Source organism: Lycium ferocissimum, chromosome 6, assembly GCF_029784015.1.
Source record: "Lycium ferocissimum isolate CSIRO_LF1 chromosome 6, AGI_CSIRO_Lferr_CH_V1, whole genome shotgun sequence".
NCBI lineage: Eukaryota > Viridiplantae > Streptophyta > Magnoliopsida > Solanales > Solanaceae > Lycium > Lycium ferocissimum.
The window spans coordinates 48,263,392-48,280,785 of record NC_081347.1 but is presented as its reverse complement, the minus strand read 5'-3'; the positions used below and the strand labels follow the sequence as shown (position 1 = coordinate 48,280,785).

At 35.4% G+C, this 17,394-nt stretch overlaps 3 protein-coding genes across 13 annotated transcripts in view; 2 read left to right on the top strand and 1 right to left on the bottom strand.

Moving 5' to 3' along the window:
* The window catches only part of LOC132059743 (uncharacterized), a 71,882-nt gene extending 65,300 nt beyond the window's left edge, over nucleotides 1–6,582 (top strand). Inside the window, exons 1-8 of one of the 9 annotated variants that reach the window (XM_059452490.1) lie at nucleotides 48–177; nucleotides 1,380–1,476; nucleotides 3,205–3,687; nucleotides 4,090–4,284; nucleotides 4,633–4,699; nucleotides 4,828–4,918; nucleotides 5,742–5,920; nucleotides 6,103–6,582. In XM_059452490.1, the coding sequence (XP_059308473.1) occupies nucleotides 4,837–4,918; nucleotides 5,742–5,920; nucleotides 6,103–6,390 (549 nt within the window). In that variant the 5' untranslated portion in view covers nucleotides 48–177; nucleotides 1,380–1,476; nucleotides 3,205–3,687; ... (1 more) ...; nucleotides 4,633–4,699; nucleotides 4,828–4,836 and the 3' untranslated portion in view covers nucleotides 6,391–6,582. Of the gene's footprint in view, nucleotides 1–47; nucleotides 178–1,379; nucleotides 1,477–3,204; nucleotides 4,285–4,632; nucleotides 4,700–4,827; nucleotides 4,919–5,714; nucleotides 5,921–6,102 lie in introns of those variants that run through there. The other 8 variants (XM_059452489.1, XM_059452487.1, XM_059452491.1 and 5 more) reach the window with 8 other exon arrangements.
* Nucleotides 6,583–8,227: 1,645 nt separating this feature from the next.
* On the top strand, nucleotides 8,228–11,382 carry LOC132061344 (NAC domain-containing protein 1-like). Its single transcript, XM_059454181.1, has 4 exons — nucleotides 8,228–8,908; nucleotides 9,772–9,836; nucleotides 10,974–11,024; nucleotides 11,340–11,382. The coding sequence occupies exons 1-4, from the start codon at nucleotides 8,228–8,230 to the stop codon at nucleotides 11,380–11,382; spliced, it is 840 nt and encodes a 279-aa protein (XP_059310164.1).
* Nucleotides 11,383–12,408: 1,026 nt separating this feature from the next.
* On the bottom strand, nucleotides 12,409–17,071 carry LOC132060789 (probable lipid phosphate phosphatase 4). Of its 3 annotated transcripts, none has more exons than XM_059453709.1 (8): nucleotides 16,942–17,070; nucleotides 15,478–15,709; nucleotides 14,915–15,002; nucleotides 14,700–14,809; nucleotides 14,230–14,320; nucleotides 13,812–14,000; nucleotides 13,002–13,061; nucleotides 12,409–12,884 (listed from the first exon to the last, which is right to left on the bottom strand). In XM_059453709.1, exons 1-8 carry the CDS (start codon nucleotides 16,953–16,955, stop codon nucleotides 12,808–12,810), a joined length of 861 nt encoding a protein of 286 aa, XP_059309692.1. In that variant the 5' UTR covers nucleotides 16,956–17,070; the 3' UTR covers nucleotides 12,409–12,807. The 3 variants fall into 3 exon arrangements, with proteins under 3 accessions (XP_059309692.1, XP_059309693.1, XP_059309694.1); XM_059453710.1 differs by having other exon boundaries at nucleotides 15,478–15,706; nucleotides 16,942–17,068; XM_059453711.1 differs by lacking the exon at nucleotides 13,002–13,061 and having other exon boundaries at nucleotides 16,942–17,071.
* Between the last annotated feature and the right edge of the window lie 323 nt (nucleotides 17,072–17,394).

Genomic DNA, 17,394 nt, shown 5'->3' with positions numbered 1-17,394 from the left:
CATCCCAGTTTTCATCAGCTAACTTTTTCTATCAAAATTAATCAAATAATGACAACCCAATTCAAAAATGATGGGCTCTTTATTTCAGTGCCAAATAGCAAATTGTTGATTACTACAAGAGAAAATGCAGAGGAATTGCAAATTTCAACTCAAACAATTCTTGGCTACTTTTTTCTGGTATAAGTTACAATCTTTACTCATCTTTTACTTCTCTCTTGTGTTAACAGTTGTTTGTTTGAATTTTCTTTTGAGTTGAAAATGATATTAATGCATACTCTCTTTTATGGCTTCTGCATATATTTTTTTTTAAACTGGTGGTACTATTCTATGGCTTCTGCATATATTATCATGAGTGGCTTTTTATTTCTTCAATTATAGAATACAATTAGTGTAGTTTGGGAGAAAAATGATTTTGTTTAACAAGGGTTGGTTACTTGGTTTTATGTTGGATTTGGATATTTTAATTTTACTATATGCCTTACCAGATTACAACTGTGACACTAAGAAGATGAATATTAAGTCATTAGTTTTTTTTTTTTTTTTTTTTTTTTCGGGTGAAATTTAGTAAATTTGATCATACCTGTGGACAAACAAAAGACTATTACTTAATTGGTACAGCTATTAGTTAAAGACTTAGAGCAAAGCACACACTCTGCTTTCATAAAAAGGTTCATCACATAAACGTAGAAATATTTATCCATCACAGCTTTTAAGTAATACCAACCAGATAAGATGTTAGAGATTTTTTCTACCCCCTTGATCTAATTTGTAAATAGATTCAATGGAGGATCGTGGATCTTTCTCATGGTACTAGCAAAGTATATCTTCAATATTGCAGCTGCTTTTAAATCATTTCTCTGCTTCTCTTTTAAGTGCTATGTTGCTTCATCATCTAAGTAATAATAACAATTTGCTTTAGTGGTCGATTGTATAGTACTTAACTGGTGTCAAGACTTATTAATGGCCCATTTGGGCGTGAATATTTTCCCAGTATATGCAAATATTGATGTTAGTATTCACAGATACTAGTTTGGCCACGAGTATTTGCAAATACTTAAATTCTGCATTGTGAATTTCAACTGAGATATTGGATACTGGTTTGAAGGTGCATTTCAAGTGATATATAGGTTCGCACAAGTCTTCAATTTTCACAATCTTTTTTCCAAGTCAAGTTCATGTCTGTACAATTTTAACTTCAAGAAGCTTTTGCCAACTTCGACTTCATAGGCTTGTTTTGATCATCATCAACTCAAATATTATACAGAGATCTTCTAGATGAAACAGCTTAGAAAACATATAAGTGTCCTTCCTAGCATTGTATCTCGCATTGTCTCAAGTAGGTTGAAAACATATAATTGTTACCATCGTTGTGGTATCAGGAGCCTTGGAGGCATTTGATATTCTGGTCAACTTCGCTTCAACTTTCCTTTGAAGCTTTGGAATCAATGAAGCGTAGCAGATATTTCCTCTTGTTGGGTAATACACCTTTAAGTGCAGTAAAAAATCAGTTGCTAATGTCATCCATAATCAGTCCTCACTTCAATTAGAGCTTGGATTTATGTGTTTAGAAAATTGGAATTGATGAACGAGGAAAAGTCCATTGAGTTTACAGTCTCTTTTTATGAAGTTCTGCTTCGAAGGAAAAGTTATTGCCTTACTGAGTGGATGTCAGCGAGGGTGAATTTTGAATTTTGATTCTCTGTTAAAATGTTGCTTTACTAGCAAATCATATTTCAGCGGACCGAGTGCTAGTGGCTCTTCGACTCTTGTTGAGAATATAATTAAGTAAATAAAAGTGTGCTCTCTCCAACGACTTAAGCTTTTAGATGAGATGGTCACACACTTCAACATGGTATCAGAGTAGATAGAGGTCCCGCGATCGAAGCTCACCCGCCACCCATTATCAAAAAAAAAAAAAAAAAACCACGTGCTTGGCCCATGAAAAAGAATCAAGCCCGCACGTGAGGGGCCATGTTGAGAATGTACTTAAGTAAATATAAGTGTGCTCTCTCTAACAGCTTAAGCTTTTAGATGAGATGGTCACACACTTCAACAACTCTAATTAGTCTCCGTCTGAGTAATGAGTAGGTATTGGAGTAATGAATGGAATTGACTTCTGTCTTTTCTTTGTTTTGTACAATAAATTCTTGTGCCTCATTTCAATGAATTCATACCACAAAGTCTAGATACTCTCCCGGTGGATTAGTCGAGGTGCGCACAAGCTGTCTCGGACACCACCGTTAAAAAAGAAAAAATAGATTCTTTATGTATTACATAAAATATTACTCCCTTCATCCTAAAAAAATTGTCTTACTTTGACTTGGCACGGAGTTTAAGAAATAAAGGAAGGCTTTTGAAATGTGTGGTCCAAAACAAGCCTTAGATATTTGTGTGACTGTAAATCATCTCATAAAGTTAACTTGTTTCTGAATATAGAAATGTGCCAATCTTTTTGGGACAAACTAATAAGGAAAGTAAGACAATCTTTTTGGGACGGGGGGAGTATATAGAAAAAAATTAAGCTTGAAAATATTGTATATCCTTATGTAATCCAGGGAAGGTAATAGTAGTCAAAACGTACTTAAATTTCTGTCCATCCCATTTTGAGAAATATAAGTTTTGCTGGAAAGGGTACAAAATTGGAAAAGAAGGGAAGATAACTGTTGTTACTAGGGAAGGAGCTGTAAACTCCCGACATGTGAAATGGAATTTGAAGCTTCGTATTTCAATAATCAATTTTGTTATAAGTAGGCCTTTTAGGAATAGTCATGTTGATTTGCTAATTCATTACAACAACAACATATCCAGTGTGTTCCCACAGGTGGGGTCTGGGGTGATTTGCTGACTCTTTATCTCGGCATAATCGCCACTGAGGAAATCAATCCTCAGTCAACCGTTTCGAAAAAAAAAAAAAATTAAAAAATTTGTTGTTTTAGATTTCTTTCCAATTTTTTAAGGATCTCCCTTCAAATTCTAATATAATTACCATCTTTCCTCGGGATATCTATAGAAGTTGACCCCTAAGGTTCAAGAAAGGAGAATGGTAAAAAGATCTTAGAAGAGTCGAGCCTCCACGACAACTCAGAAGTTGGTTCATTTACTTCATTTTTCCGCTTACTTTTTCCTATCGCTTTTTTTGTAATGATGAAGATCACAAATTGAGAAGCCATTCATCTTCGCTTTTGATTTTATTTATATGACTAGGGTGCAAAAATGGAAGAAAAGGGGAAACAAGATAGCACTGCCGATGTGAACTAGAATTGTATGGACAAACTTATTCAACTGAATGTCTTAATGGTATGAAAAAACAAAAACAGAAAGGGTTATCCTTATTCCTTCAGAGTTTGAGATAGGGAGAATGGGCGAAGCGGCGTTGTATTTACTACTATAATAGTACTGTTTAGATTGGTGGCACCACTGCATGGAAGCAGCATGACACGTATTCGTAGTCAAAGCGGTCGTGATGTGTCTTTTGATTTGATGCGGAAGATACTGATAAATCAGATAGGTGAGATCGATTCCTATTTTAGAAGGGGAAAATGGTCCATCGTCTAGAATTGTTTCACTAATAATTGAAGTTAATTTACCTTACTCGTTATAAAAATGAGCTAATTGAAGTCATCCCTAAACCGGAAATGGTGGTTCATGAAGTCGACTTCTTCTTGTACCATCCTCAGCAGCTTTCTTGTATGGTGCTCTCTCTCTCTCTCTCTCTCTCTCTCTCTCTCTGTTTTGTTGGTGGGGGGAATGTTTTCTGGTCAATTTCTTTTTATCCTGAGTGTTTATCATGTGAAAAGTGTTTTTTTTTCCCATTTAATTTGTGGATTCATGGTATCAAACATGCTCCGCTATCATGCGTCTGCTTTGGGTTAAAGTGCCTGATAAGGCTTGGTACAAATCTGAGCAACTTCATTTTAAAAAAAAAAAAAAAAAAAAAAAAAAAATTTGGCCTAAAAGGGGATTTCATATATTAACATCAAATAACAAAAAAAGGAAAGATGTTCGACCAAAAAGTAAAAAGCAAGTAAAGGAACGTAAAAAAGCAACATTTCTCATTTTAAATCGCTAACTTCAGCTGCCCGTCCATAGCTCTCTCCTGTCGGTGATTCAAGCTCCATATCTGTGGATGTAAATCAACGGTTTGTACCGCTTTTCTATGCAAGTCTTGGACCATAGCAGCTCGAACCATCGCTGTTTTGTTGCTGGTGAGTCTCTTTGAAGTGCGGTTCTGCTGAAATGGACTCCGATGTGCTTTTCGCTGTTCATCTGCTGTGAAGCTTCTGGGTAAGCCTTCTTTCTTGTTCTTTTTGCTTATCTTTCATTGTATCTGAGTGATTTGACTGCATTGCTGTTCCGTTGTGTCTGATTTGCTGTGAATCTTCTTTCGTTGAATCTTTGTGGTTGCTACAAAAACAACATACCTAGTGTATTCCCACAGGAGGGGTCTGGGGTGATTTGCTAACTCATTATCTCGGCATAATCACCATTGAGGAAATCAATTCTCAGCCGACCGGTTTGGGGAAAAAAAATTAAAAAATTTGTTGTTTTAGATTTCTTTCCAATTTTTGAAGGATCTCTCCCTTCAACTTCAAATTCAAATAATTCAAATATAATTACCATCTTTTTCCTCAGGATATCTATGAAAGTTGACCTCTAAGGTTCTTAGAAGAGGTGATCCTCCACGACAACTCAGAAGTTGGTTCGTTCACTTCTTTTTGCCACTTACTTTTTCCTATCGTTTTTTTTTTTTTTTTTTTTTTTTGTATTGTTGAATATTACAAATTGAGAAGCCATTCATCTTGCTATTGATCTTATTTATGTGACTAGGGTGCAAAAATGGAAGAAAAGGGGAAACAGGAGAGCACTGCCGATGTGAACAAGAATTGTATGGACATTGAATTCATCCCTAAACAGGAAGGTGGTTCATGAAGTCGACTTCTATTTTTTTATAAATTTAATTTAGCCCTAGAAGGGCATTTTATTGATTTAAAAATCCAAAACAAAAGCTGTCCGAAAAATCAAAACAGAAAAGGAAAATGCAAAAACAAGTAGGAAAGTAAAGGCAACAATTCTCATTTAAATCCCTAGTTTCATGCTACCGTCTCTCTCTCTCTCTCTCTCTTGTCGGTGATGTATCTCCCTCTTCCGTTGATGCATATCAGCTGCTATCACCGTCTCTCTGTGTAAATCGCAGAGGAGATCAATTTCTTTTTATCCTGAATGTTTATTATGTGAAAAGGTGTTTTTCTCCAATTTAATTTGTGAATTCGTGGTATCGAACATGCTCTGCTTTAAGTGAAAGGGCCTGATGAAGTCTTGGTACAAATCTGAGCAACTTCAGTTATTAGATTGCTTCACTTTAAAGTGTAAACATTTGGAAAGACCACCTTTTCTCCGAATTCAGAGAATCTTTGTTCTTGCAATGCATGATGTAGCGACAAAGAAAATGCATATTGATGGTTGTCTTAGTTCCTAAATCAATTTTAGGTTCTGTTATTCTATTCGCTGTAATTAGAATCCCAAAGTTTACCTTACCTCCCTGAGGTAAGAGCTGACAATGATTTTTCATCTCTTTTTCATGTTTTTATTTCTATAATTATCTGGTATTGTTTGCCCACATTTGGATGTGGTAGATCGAGAAGCTCAGTGTTGTCTCTTATAGAGAATTTTCCATTTCCCAATCTTTTTAGTGTTGTTGCCTTGCTTTGGTATAGTGAAAAAAGCTAGTTTCATTTTGGCAGAGTTGAACCATCCCTGCCAAGCGGCAGCATGTAAGAGCTCGGAGAATGATGGTAAGCTGATCGGAAATCGAAAGACACTAAATTACATTGAGGGGAAGGATAGGAAGAGGAGTGAGTGGCCAATGCGTGAGTACAGACTGGACAACAGCAGAGATGGTACTACTTCTGACGACATGCAGGTATGGTTTAAGTAATAGGACACACTTATTTGTAAGAGTTGGGAATTTAGGTACGTAATGATGTTGCGACAATTGATGTCCGCACTTAATAAGACTAGTAATGGGCTTTTAGCTAGCTTATACAATTGAAAGAGTGCAATAGGAGGTTGTGTATCAGAGCTTATACTTCTGATGACTTGCAGATATATACGGCGTTAAACAATGATGAGATTAGTGTCAATCCACCAACGCTCAACCATCACCGTGATGCGTGTGATCTTCCTTCCTCTGATCAAGTTCCATTGGTTGAAGGTTCACCCTATGGTAGTCGTGAAAATGAAGCACCGAGATATGGCGGGTGGCCGTTTCGTACTCCAGAAACTAGGCTGCCACCATTTGATGGACCGTTTGAGTCCTTGACTGAAGAAGAGTTGGCCTTCTTTGATAACCCTGATCCTGATTATCCAAGAAAGAGGCCAAGAAATGATTGATATTGTACATTCTAGTATTCTAGTGGTTCTAGTTAAAATTACAATTTTTTCCTTTAAATGCAAACTTCCAGTTCATGAGTAAAGGTATGAAGGCACTAGAGTTTCAGGGCCAAATAATTGTGAAGGCCTTCATACAGAATTATTTCAATTGTTTTAGCATTTACTATCTTTATCGCATGATCTTTTTTTTTTTTTTTCCTCAGCCGGTATCCGATACCCGCATTAGGGCCCCGGCTAATCTGGATTCACGCCGCGTAAAGCCCATTTAAGGGGGAAGCGCTCTCTAACAGGATTTTCCCATACTCAGGACTCAAAGCCGAGACCTCTAGCTAAGGGCGAAGGGATCCTATCTATCCCACCACAATCCTCGTTGGTTTATCAAATAATCTATTACATAGTTTTATCTATGTTTCTTGTTATCTATGGTGCTTGGTTTCGTCATGTCATTGGAAACTTTTTTATTAGCTTTAGGTTTCAAATGAAACTTCAAGAGGGATTCTCTTTCTCCTGTTGTTTCTAATTGTCACTAGATTAATTGAAAAACTTCATTTAACGTCAATTATATTAATGAATAAAACCCTTTTTTTATCAGTTAGATTAATAAATAGGGCCAATTTTCATTCTTTTATCTCTAATTGTTGACCCCTCTATTTGATAATGCTTATGCCCCTCTATTTGATAATGCATAATATGTCCAGTCTCTCTAGGTTTTGGCATTAGTAGTAACTGAAATAACATGTCAATGAAATTCATAAGAAAATATGCAGTAGTGAATATAAACATGCATTAATAACAGTAATCTTGAAATTGCTCCTAGACAAATTAATAGCATTTTCAACGCGATATACAATATTTCTATGTATAGGAAATAGATAGCCTCGTTTCTTTTTTCCGTTCGCTTTTGGTCTTTTAGCCTTATAATATTTTAAAATGACATAAAAGTTCAAACATAAATTTTCTTGTTCATTTATCTTATAACCTGTCATTGTATTTTAAAATATACTCAGAAATATAAGAACGAGTATTCTAGGAAAAAAAACAAAAACATCGAAATTTTTTGGGTAATTTCTGAAATTCTGTAACAGGCTAGTAGGTATTTTTTTTATTGGATGTTCCGAAGGACAGGCTGTGAGATAACTGAAGAAGAAATTTTATGTCTTTCATTTTTTATTTTTTTTCAAAAAAAAAAAAAGTTCACTTATGGAAACATAAAAATAAAAACTGAAAATCCTAGAACTAATTAGGAACCATATTGGTGATGACTGCATAATACGTTTACGAAACTTATTAGTTAAAAAAAAACTTTATTATTTGCATTATAAAAAGAAGACACTGCTAAAGGGAAATGTAACCATTGTTCATCTATGATTGCTTTTAGAAAATCGAATTAATTAGAGTATGGACTTTGTTTTGGAAGATTTGGAGAAATAAGACAGACCATTGGTTTTTTCATAATTCGGAGACTCAGTTTTATTCTTAAAACATTAATTACGGAAGAAATATGTTAAGAATTAAAACTTTGGAATTAAAAAAACTAGAGGAGGAGAATTTTCCTAATTTGTTTTTCCAGCTCTGAATGGTTTCCTATCCGAACTAGGAAATACTTTTAAGTTTTCCAAATTTGTTTTTACAACTCCGAAATCGTTTCCTATGCGAATTAGGAAATACTTTTAAGCTTTCTTGATCTCTTTGTTTCCTCTATATATATTGCAAGGTATTTTCTTGCTCTAGACTATTTCTACATCCTCTCTCTCGTTCTTCTTCTGTACCTAAAGTTGAAATTCACATTATTCCTAAGTTCTTTTCGTTTCAACAAAAGAAAGAAGAATAACGATCAATGATGAAAAGCAAAAGAAGAAAGAGTTCTCAGACCTATGATGATGAACATCTCATAAACTATTTACTGAAATTCGTTTGTGGAAAGCCTATTGGATGCGATGATATTCGATATATAGACTTGTATGGTAACAAAAAGCCATGTGAATTGTTCGACGACTTATTATGTAGTGAAGGGAAGACAAGTAGCGATCATGTAAACTATTTCTTTACTCGGTTGAAGAAAAAATCCGTGCATAGTAAAAATTTCAACAGGACAATTGTTGGGGGTGGCTCATGGAAGGGACGGGACACGAGTAAAGCAGTTTTGGATAAGGACGGATCAGTGATTGGGTCCAAGAAAACTTTTCGTTTTGATGAAGAAAGTAGTGGCGTGTACTGGATTATGAAAGAATACTATCTTAACGAAACCATAGTGAAGGTGTTAAGACAACGTGGAGAAATCCAACACGAAGACTTTGTTGTGTGCAGCATTATGAGGAAGGTTAGTTTGGGTAAAATTTCTCAGGATATCCAATCAAAAGACGAGAATGTAGTCATTAAAGAGTCATTGGCTGAAGAAGAATTCCCATGGCCTCTACATCCTGAGTTAACTGAACTTCCACCATTAGATGGACCGTTTGAGTCATTGACTGAAGAAGATATGGCCTTCTTTGATAAGCCTGATCCTGGACATCCACAGGTATATCAGAACAAGAAAGAATATATAATAGAAAGTAATAGCACATTCAACTATATATTCTAGGCATAATACATAAACAGGCCCTCAAAATTAGCCTCAGCTGGCAAGTATATCCTCCAATTTTGGATGTGCACAAGTAGGCACCTCAACGTGTCTCTACTTTGTCAATTGAACACTCCAACTTACAAAATGATCATCTAGGCACCTTCAAAATTTATGTGCCATGTCATGCCACATCAACATTTGTGTTTCCATGTTCAACTTTAATACAAGTTGAGGTGTCTACTTGTGCACACCCAAAGTTGAAGGGCATACTTGCGAGACCAAGTTTGAGTGCTTGTTTATGTATTATGCCTATATTCCAGTTATATAAATATAGTTAGAATTACAGTTGTTGATTTAGTTACTTTGTACAAACTTCCAGTGCATGATAAAACTTCCAGCACATTCAACTATCTGTCAGTCGTCAATTATTTTCACTACCATTGTCTGAAATTTTTTGCTATTGACATTTTAATTTCAATCCTGATAAAAATCAAACTGTGCTAATCAATCTTCTGCTGTGACAATATGATGCTTGTTCTATGATTCACAAAAGGAGGCCGCATTGACTATATCGAGCGTGATTTAGGCTAGTGTTGTGTAGCGGGCACATGAATAAAAAATTTTAAAAATTTAAGCGATCAATGCAATTTAGGTTGCTACAAAACGTTATATAGTATTTTATTTTTAGTTTAGTAGAAGTTTAACTCCATCAATTAGAAGTAGAACATTGAGAGTGATTTTGAGCTTCGTGCTTCAAGTATCACATCCAGCAAACCAATATGTTCCATAATTTGTAAGTTAATGTTTTTAAACTACAGCAGCCTATATTTTTGGCAATTCAACAAGTTAGGACAAAGTCAGGTTTCTCTAGCACAGATTTTTGGTAAACGTTTATTCAGTGGCAATCGCGACGACTCTGCGCGATCATGGTCCTGATGAAGTTTTACCCTTGGAGATCGCACTCCCATCACCATCATCGTGTTGAACATTTGACTAAAGTCTAAGCACCCATTATATTCTACGTGATCGCGATACCTTGTGTGCGATGCAATACTCAAAGGTTCGCTACATCGCGATCGCGCTGAAGGTTGCACCAGCAAAAAATTTACAATATCAAATCTGGCACGGTGGTGCCTAAACTCACCTGAGACCCTCGAGTTTCAATCCAAACCATGCCAACAAGTTTCAAATGGTATTGTTGACTTATACAAAGTTTCAAAATATGTTTGTGATTACAAATGCTCAAAAATAGGGATTTAAGTTGTTACAGAGGTGACTATAGTTACAAGTTACAGCATACACTATTCAGTTGGGATGTGGTAGAAACAACTTGGCTGTGTTTACCCCGAATTACGAGTAACAATTAAATTTGTAAGTGGTAAATAGGATATGCGGATGAACTTAATCTTTTGGTAAATATGAAATCTAAATGAATATGTATATGATTATATTTATATATATGTGTATATATAGTATATAATAAGCGGATGATATGTGCCAAATAATGATAATGAGATAGATTGAAAGTGCCAAACAATATGTAAGATTAGCTCGGTTTTGGATGAACACACAAATTCGGACCAAACTGCTTGAAGAGAACTTTAATATTTCAGATGGTTACAATGTTGTGATATGAGGAAAAAGCTAACCTAAAAAGGGGAGGGGAGGGGGGGTTGCCCTCTATTTATAGGTATTCCTAATGGGCCCTTAGTACACTACCAAAAAGTCTTTCTTAATAAACCCTAAAAAGGATAAGGCTGATCCGTACGGTTGTCAGAGCAAATGGCGGAACGGTTTTATGACGCGTGGCAGCCTCACAACCGATTATCCGGACCAACGGACACGCACATTCGGGCTCAGATTATCCGGACTAATGGACACGCTTATTTTGGCTCGGATCTGCTGTGTCCGGTACAACACCCCGGTGTGGAGCAAGATCGAACGCATTCGTGCCCATTTGAACCTGTCTTTTGCTCCGATCTTATCGGTCACAAATTGATCCGGTTTTTATCGTATACAGGCTGAAGTGCATGTTCTTATTGGCATTCAGTGGTGCATCTGTGAGTAAAAGGTAATGTGATTTGCTATATACATCACACTATTCAGTTAGGATTAAGGGTGTTCATGGTTCGGTTTGACTCGGTTTTTGGTTAAAACCAAACCAAACCAATTAAGTTGTTTTTTTTTAATATTCAAACCAAACCATTATAGTATAAATTCTATCGGTTTCGGTATTTTTGGTTTGGTTCGGTTTTTGCGGTTTTGTCGGATTTTAAGAATGTATTAATACAAAGAACCTTTGAACTAAATGGTAACTAAATACGGCTTTGACCGTGATCCATTCAAATCTAAGAATCTTCTTAATTAATTCATTAACTTTGTTTAGGTATAGGCCTATGGCTGTGGGTATAGGATTTGCAGAAACATAACATCTACTTTTCATGATTCTAGTTACCTCCCTACATATAGCCTTTTGATATAACGCAGCCCTCCGAAATTTTTGTTATCTAGACTCATTGTGTTTATGAAGCATTGAGAAGAAAGCACAGAAGTTAAAACGGAAAATGATAACTAGAAAGACAAAGTCATCTACTAAATCTTTTTATATTCCAATTGCCATTTTCTTCCCTTTAATTTGTTACGGATAAAATGCTAGTTTATTAGTAGTAATTCAGATGGCATGTAAAAGAGGGAACCGTAAAACTGGATAAGGGGAAATTTTTTATTTTACCTTTAGCAAATTTTTTATTTTTATTTTACCTTAAACTTAAATGGGCTACCCTTTTGTTTCCAATTATTGAATTTGTATTGGACTTGGAATCAGCAAATATATATATATATATATATACATATACATATATATATATATATATATATATATATATATCGGTTTGGTAAATGTGTAAGTATCTATCGGTTTGGTTCGGGTTTTTTTGCTTTAACACCAAACCAAACCAAGAATTATCGGTTTTTAAAAATTTGAAACCAAATCAAGTCAAACCAAGCCGGTTTTCGGTTTATTAAGTCGGTTTGACTCGGTTTACCGGTTCGGATCAGTTTTTCGGTCTCATTTGAACACCCCTAGTTAAGTTGTTGTAGAAACAATTTGGCAGCAAGTGCATGTTCTTCTTAATGGCATTCAGTGGTGTATCTCTCATAGTAAAAAGTAATATGATTTGGCATAAACATCACCTCTGAAAGTTGTCAAAGACGTGGCCTGATCACCATATGGTATATTTTTGAAGTTGTTAGAAAACTAAACAGATTCTTACTTCCATCAGAAAATTTTCAGCTTTTTTATTTTTTTATTTTTTATCATTGCCTTAATGAAGGTAACAGAGTAGATCATGTCTTTGCTAAGTATAGACATGCATACTCAATTACTCAGTCAAGAAGTTATTTTCTAAGTTTGACTCACCACAAATGCAAGCAAAAGGTCTTGTGAAGATTGAGACATGGAAAGGAAAAGCTCATCATTTACATTTTTACAACAAGGATGTCTGTTGGTATAGTGATCTTACATTTCTACATAGTAGATGTAAATGTACAAAAAGACTATGTTTTGTAAGAGCTTGAGCCTGTTCTTTCTCCCCATATAAAATGTGGAGGTGAGGAACAATGTCCCCTTGATATTGTACAACTCTCTTGATATACAAGTATGACTGCAGACTGAACCAACATAAGCCAGACTAAACAAAAATGAAGACGACAAAATGTTTAGATGATATGTTTTCTCTTTCGACGAAGCTTCAGAAATCTGAGTTCAGTGTCTCCTTCCATCTCCAACAACTTCCAGATCATGCATTACTGTTCAGGCCTGGTTAATGAGGGTTCCCTCTTGGACTCTTGTTGCATTACACCGTGTCCAATGCTATTGATGAAGACTGGAAATCTTTTTCTCTCATTTTGATAGATGCATGAGGTGCCCATCCTGAATTCGTCGAGGAAAAAAGGAACAAGATTTAGACAATAACTAGTACCGTTGATACTGAACTAAGAGATTCACAATAACGAATTCCATTTTTTTTCCGGAGACTTCAGCCTGTACCATTGATATCATGAGGGAATGGGAAGAAAAGCAGGTAACATAAAGAGGCAACCACGGTTCCTGGAAGAAAAAGCCAATGAGATGTTTAGCAGCACTATTTCTCATAATAGCATAGTCGGAATTTGACAATTGAAAGGTGCGAGTGACAAATTGAAAAGGTCCAAGTTAACTTCATGCACTGACAGTGTAAAGTTTTTTGACATTATCAGGTCATTTCAAAGCCAATTACAGTCTACAGGCAATGCCTATAGTGGTTAACCTGCAACATTATAACAGCAACAACAACATAATATCCAGTGTAATCCCACAAATCGGGTCTTGGGAGGGTGGTGTGTATGCAGCCTTACCCCTACCTTGTGAAGGTAGAGAGGCTGTTTCCGATAGACCTTCGGCTCAAGTAAAGCATATCAAAATCAAGTATGGAAAGGAGAATCAGGCTCGGCAAAAACGAGGCTTTTAACCTTTGGAACCTGTGGAACCCTTCTGTCCAACAATTGCAAGACATGATAACGAACACCATCAAAGGTCAATATGGTGGGAAATACAGTAGTGAGGAAGTGAAGCTAAAAATAAAGGAGAAGAATACAGTAGCAACAACAAATAATACGGAAACCAAAGCAAAGGAAACAACAAATAATAATAAAATCGGAGAATAAGATAGTAGGAGAGTAATAATAACAATAATGATAAGGGAAACTTGACAATGCTCGACTACCTACTAACAATATTTTCAGGTATACAAGCAAAATCAGTTTGAAAACAATATATCAATATAGTGAATCCATACAAGCACTGGATAGTTGAACCAACCTATTATGGATCCAGTGAATACATCTGTCCAGTGATGCCAATAGTCATCAATCCGAGAAATTCCGACTAATGCAGCAAATAGAACAGGAAGCAGAACAATGCAGAGTTTTGCAGCATGACCTCTTCTGTCAAAAGCCTTCACCTTTCCACATAGGTACCATGAGAGGAAAGCAAGGCCAGCAAATGACCCTACAATTTTACAACTGTAAACTTATTAAAAAAAAAAAAAAAAAACGAAGACAGTACGAATAAATGAAAAAACTACAAGTTGATTTCTCAGATTGTCACTCAACTAATAGTTATTATATCAAAAAGTCACCTTTCTTCTTAATTCCAATTTCTTTAACAAAGAAAGTGACCTGAGATAATAACTATTAGTTAAATGACTATCTGAGAAATCAACCCAAAAACTACTGACATGAGGTATGTCCACTGGGAAAGCTTTTATATCCTTCTTTGACAAGTTTAGGGTCTCCATGACACTTAACATTGCCATTAGCTTCAAAGGCCTGCACATGAATTGGAAAACGTATCTTAATGCAAAATTCGTTTAACAGTTGAAGTTAAACTTCTCGAGTTAACTATTATGCTATGGCATACTCGCAATGACAAACAGACAATCAATCACACAGTATACAAAGAAGAAAAATGAACACAAGATTTACAAGGTTTGGCTGACATATGTTCTCTGACAAGACATAGAAAAAATTCAACTATGATGAAAGCAAGACAATATAAAATTGAATTCTGCTCCTAGCATAGACCTCACGTAGTATCCATTTAGGTTGTACCACAAACTTTTGAAGTTGGATCATAATTTGGACCACGTGAAAAATATCCAACGTTCAAGCCATAATAGTATATTAAAGTGTGAAAAAGGAGACATACCGCGATTCCATCAGGGAAGCACCTATAGAAGAAATTTGGGCGTGGACGACCAACAGCATCTTTGATGCTATCGGTGATTACTGCAGTCACTAGAACAGAATACATGATGCCTAGATTTACAAGAAAAAGCCTGTCAATTTCTTAGTATTAACTACAATTAAAATCCAAAAAATCGAAGACTACTCTTACCTTATAAAACATCAAGTAACACTCACCCAATATCGCATGATGCAAATCATAAACATCCCTCCTGTAGTGATAGTAAATGAGAAATACTGTCCACGGTAGAATTACTGCAAAGATCTGTTATAGCGGTGACATGATCAGAAACAACAACAACATACCCAGTGAATTTCTCTATGTTTTGTGGGAGGGTAGAGTGTACATAAACCTTACCCCTACCCCTACCTTGGGAAGTAGAGAGGTTGTTTCCTGTAGACCCTCAGCACAAGGAAACATGAACAGAAAAGGATGGGGAAAAAGCTTAGAAAAAGTATACTTATTTCTACCACAATAAAAAAGAATGTAATAAAGGGACTATAATCATTTTGAGGTAAGGGAATTATTGAACTTTTAAAGCCATAAACTTAGTAGAGTTTAAATTCAACACACTATTGGCTGAGTAAGACTTTTTTATGCTATCAGGTTACCTCTGATGGGATTAATAACCTGAAGAATAAGGCATGTAACTTGCTACAAAGGTTAAACTACATTGACAGATAAAAGTCGTTTACACTATTAGTAGTATATACAACTTAAATCCGAAGTAAATACATACAGGAACGGCCCACATTGGTATTGTGTCATGCTCTTTGAAAGGAAATTTGAGATCTTCTAACATTCTTGCGTTAGTATATCGATTAAAAGGCTGAATGTAGTTTAAAAAGCCATCCATTGCTATAAGCACAAGTAAAATCAACCAGTCACATCTGTGCTTTTTGGCCACCTTAGCCCCATGGGATCTCACCGTGTGCCCTCCAAACTCTATGTCCGGCATCGTCGCCAGTCTTCTGTTACAAAATCAATAACATGAACGAGAAAGTTATGAATAGATAAATAAATGTTTACAAAAAAGAATGAGGCATCATGAAAATCCAAGAGCTACATAACATTCCCCAAACTAAACAATATCATGAATCACCAAAAAAAATGTTAAATGAAATCTTTAAATCGTCTTAAGGATGTAGTTTACGCATGAACAGTTGTTGATTCAAGGAAAGGTGATGTCGGAAGAAACCAAAAGCCATGTTACTTCCCTTTGTTTGGATGGTTCTTACATATTGTTACATAATGTATTTGTATTATATTGTATTGTACTGTATTATTTTGATAATTACAACGTTTGAATAGAGGTAAAAACTTACCCACACGGGGTGTTTACACCAAATCGATACGACTTATCATGATTAAGTGATTTAATGAAGTAAAAGTACATGTTAATTAACCATGATTAAGTAAAAGAACTCTACATCCAAACACATGGCACACATGTATTGGTTTGGTGTAAAACCCGATGCGGGTAGGTTTTAACCTTGAATAGATTGTATCGTTTCACATCGTTATATAATGCCACACATCAACAATTTGAAGGATAAACCTACAAGAAAAGTAAGGTACGGGATAGAGCTATTATAAAAACGTAGGGGTAAAGGATAAAATAGGATTATTAGATAATAAACAAAGATAAAATGAGAAAGAAAAAGGTAACTGCGTGGTCACACCAAATCGGTCGTTACATAAAATGAGACTTCTCCTCGTTACACATCGATGAACTTAACGATACGATACAATAAAATTTAAGTAACAACCTAAACGAATATTGTATTTAAACTAAGAACACCATACGATATAATAGTCAATAAGTAACAACCATCCAAACAAGTTGTAAATGAATTAGGCATCATGAAAAATCCAAGGGCTACATAACATTCCCCAAATTCAGCAATTTCTTGAATTGACCATTTGGAAAATCACCAAAAACAATGTTATAAATGAAATCTCTAAATCGTTTAAGGATGTTGTTTATGCATGGATAGTTGTTGACCCAAAGAAAGGTGATATCTGAAGAAACCAAAACCCACGTTACTCTCCTTTGACAATTGATATACGAAATCCATTATAGAGAAAAATTGCTGAAAATGAAAAATGAAATACAAGAAGAACATGCAAACAACCTAGATGAGTGACTAATGAAAGCAATAAAAAAAATTAATGACAAAAGAGAGAATGAATAGATACAAACCTGGATGTACGCATATAAAATGCAAATTCAAGAAGATTAAGCAGAAGGAGAAGGAGAGGGCGATGTATTCCTGGTTTGGGTTAGGAGGATTTTTTTCCTTTCCAGGAATACATGCAATTGGAAAAAACAACGTTGTTTTGGTGTTTTAAGACACTTGTATCTTTCATTTTGACCTCTAATAAAAACTATGGGTCATAAACAACTGGAAAATCTTGTACACAAAAGTGCTGAGCGTTAATTACTTGAGGAACCAACAATATTTGACCAAACATTTAGGGTGTGTTTGGTACTGAGGAAAATGATTTCTTGAAAAATAAATGAATTTTCTACTTATTTTCTAGTGATTGGTAAGTAAAAAAATATACATTTTTAGGCAATCTAGCAAAATACTATGGGGGTGGGGTGGGGAGTGGGGGTACACGGGTGGCAAGGGGTGGGGGTGGAAGTCTGGTA

Bases quoted from the DNA above. Each gene is read 5' to 3' on its own strand.
- LOC132061344 (XM_059454181.1), top strand. From the start codon at position 8,228: ATGATGAAAAGCAAAAGAAGAAAGAGTTCTCAGACCTATGATGATGAA. The intron at 8,909-9,771 runs GTATATCAGAAC...TTTAAACTACAG, and splicing joins CTGATCCTGGACATCCACAG to CAGCCTATATTTTTGGCAAT. The intron at 9,837-10,973 runs GTAAACGTTTAT...TATCGTATACAG, and splicing joins TTCTCTAGCACAGATTTTTG to GCTGAAGTGCATGTTCTTAT.
- LOC132060789 (XM_059453709.1), bottom strand. The intron at 14,001-14,229 runs GTCAGTAGTTTT...GTAAAATTGTAG, and splicing joins TCCCAGTGGACATACCTCAT to GGTCATTTGCTGGCCTTGCT. The intron at 12,885-13,001 runs GTACAGGCTGAA...CGACGAATTCAG, and splicing joins ATTCCCTCATGATATCAATG to GATGGGCACCTCATGCATCT.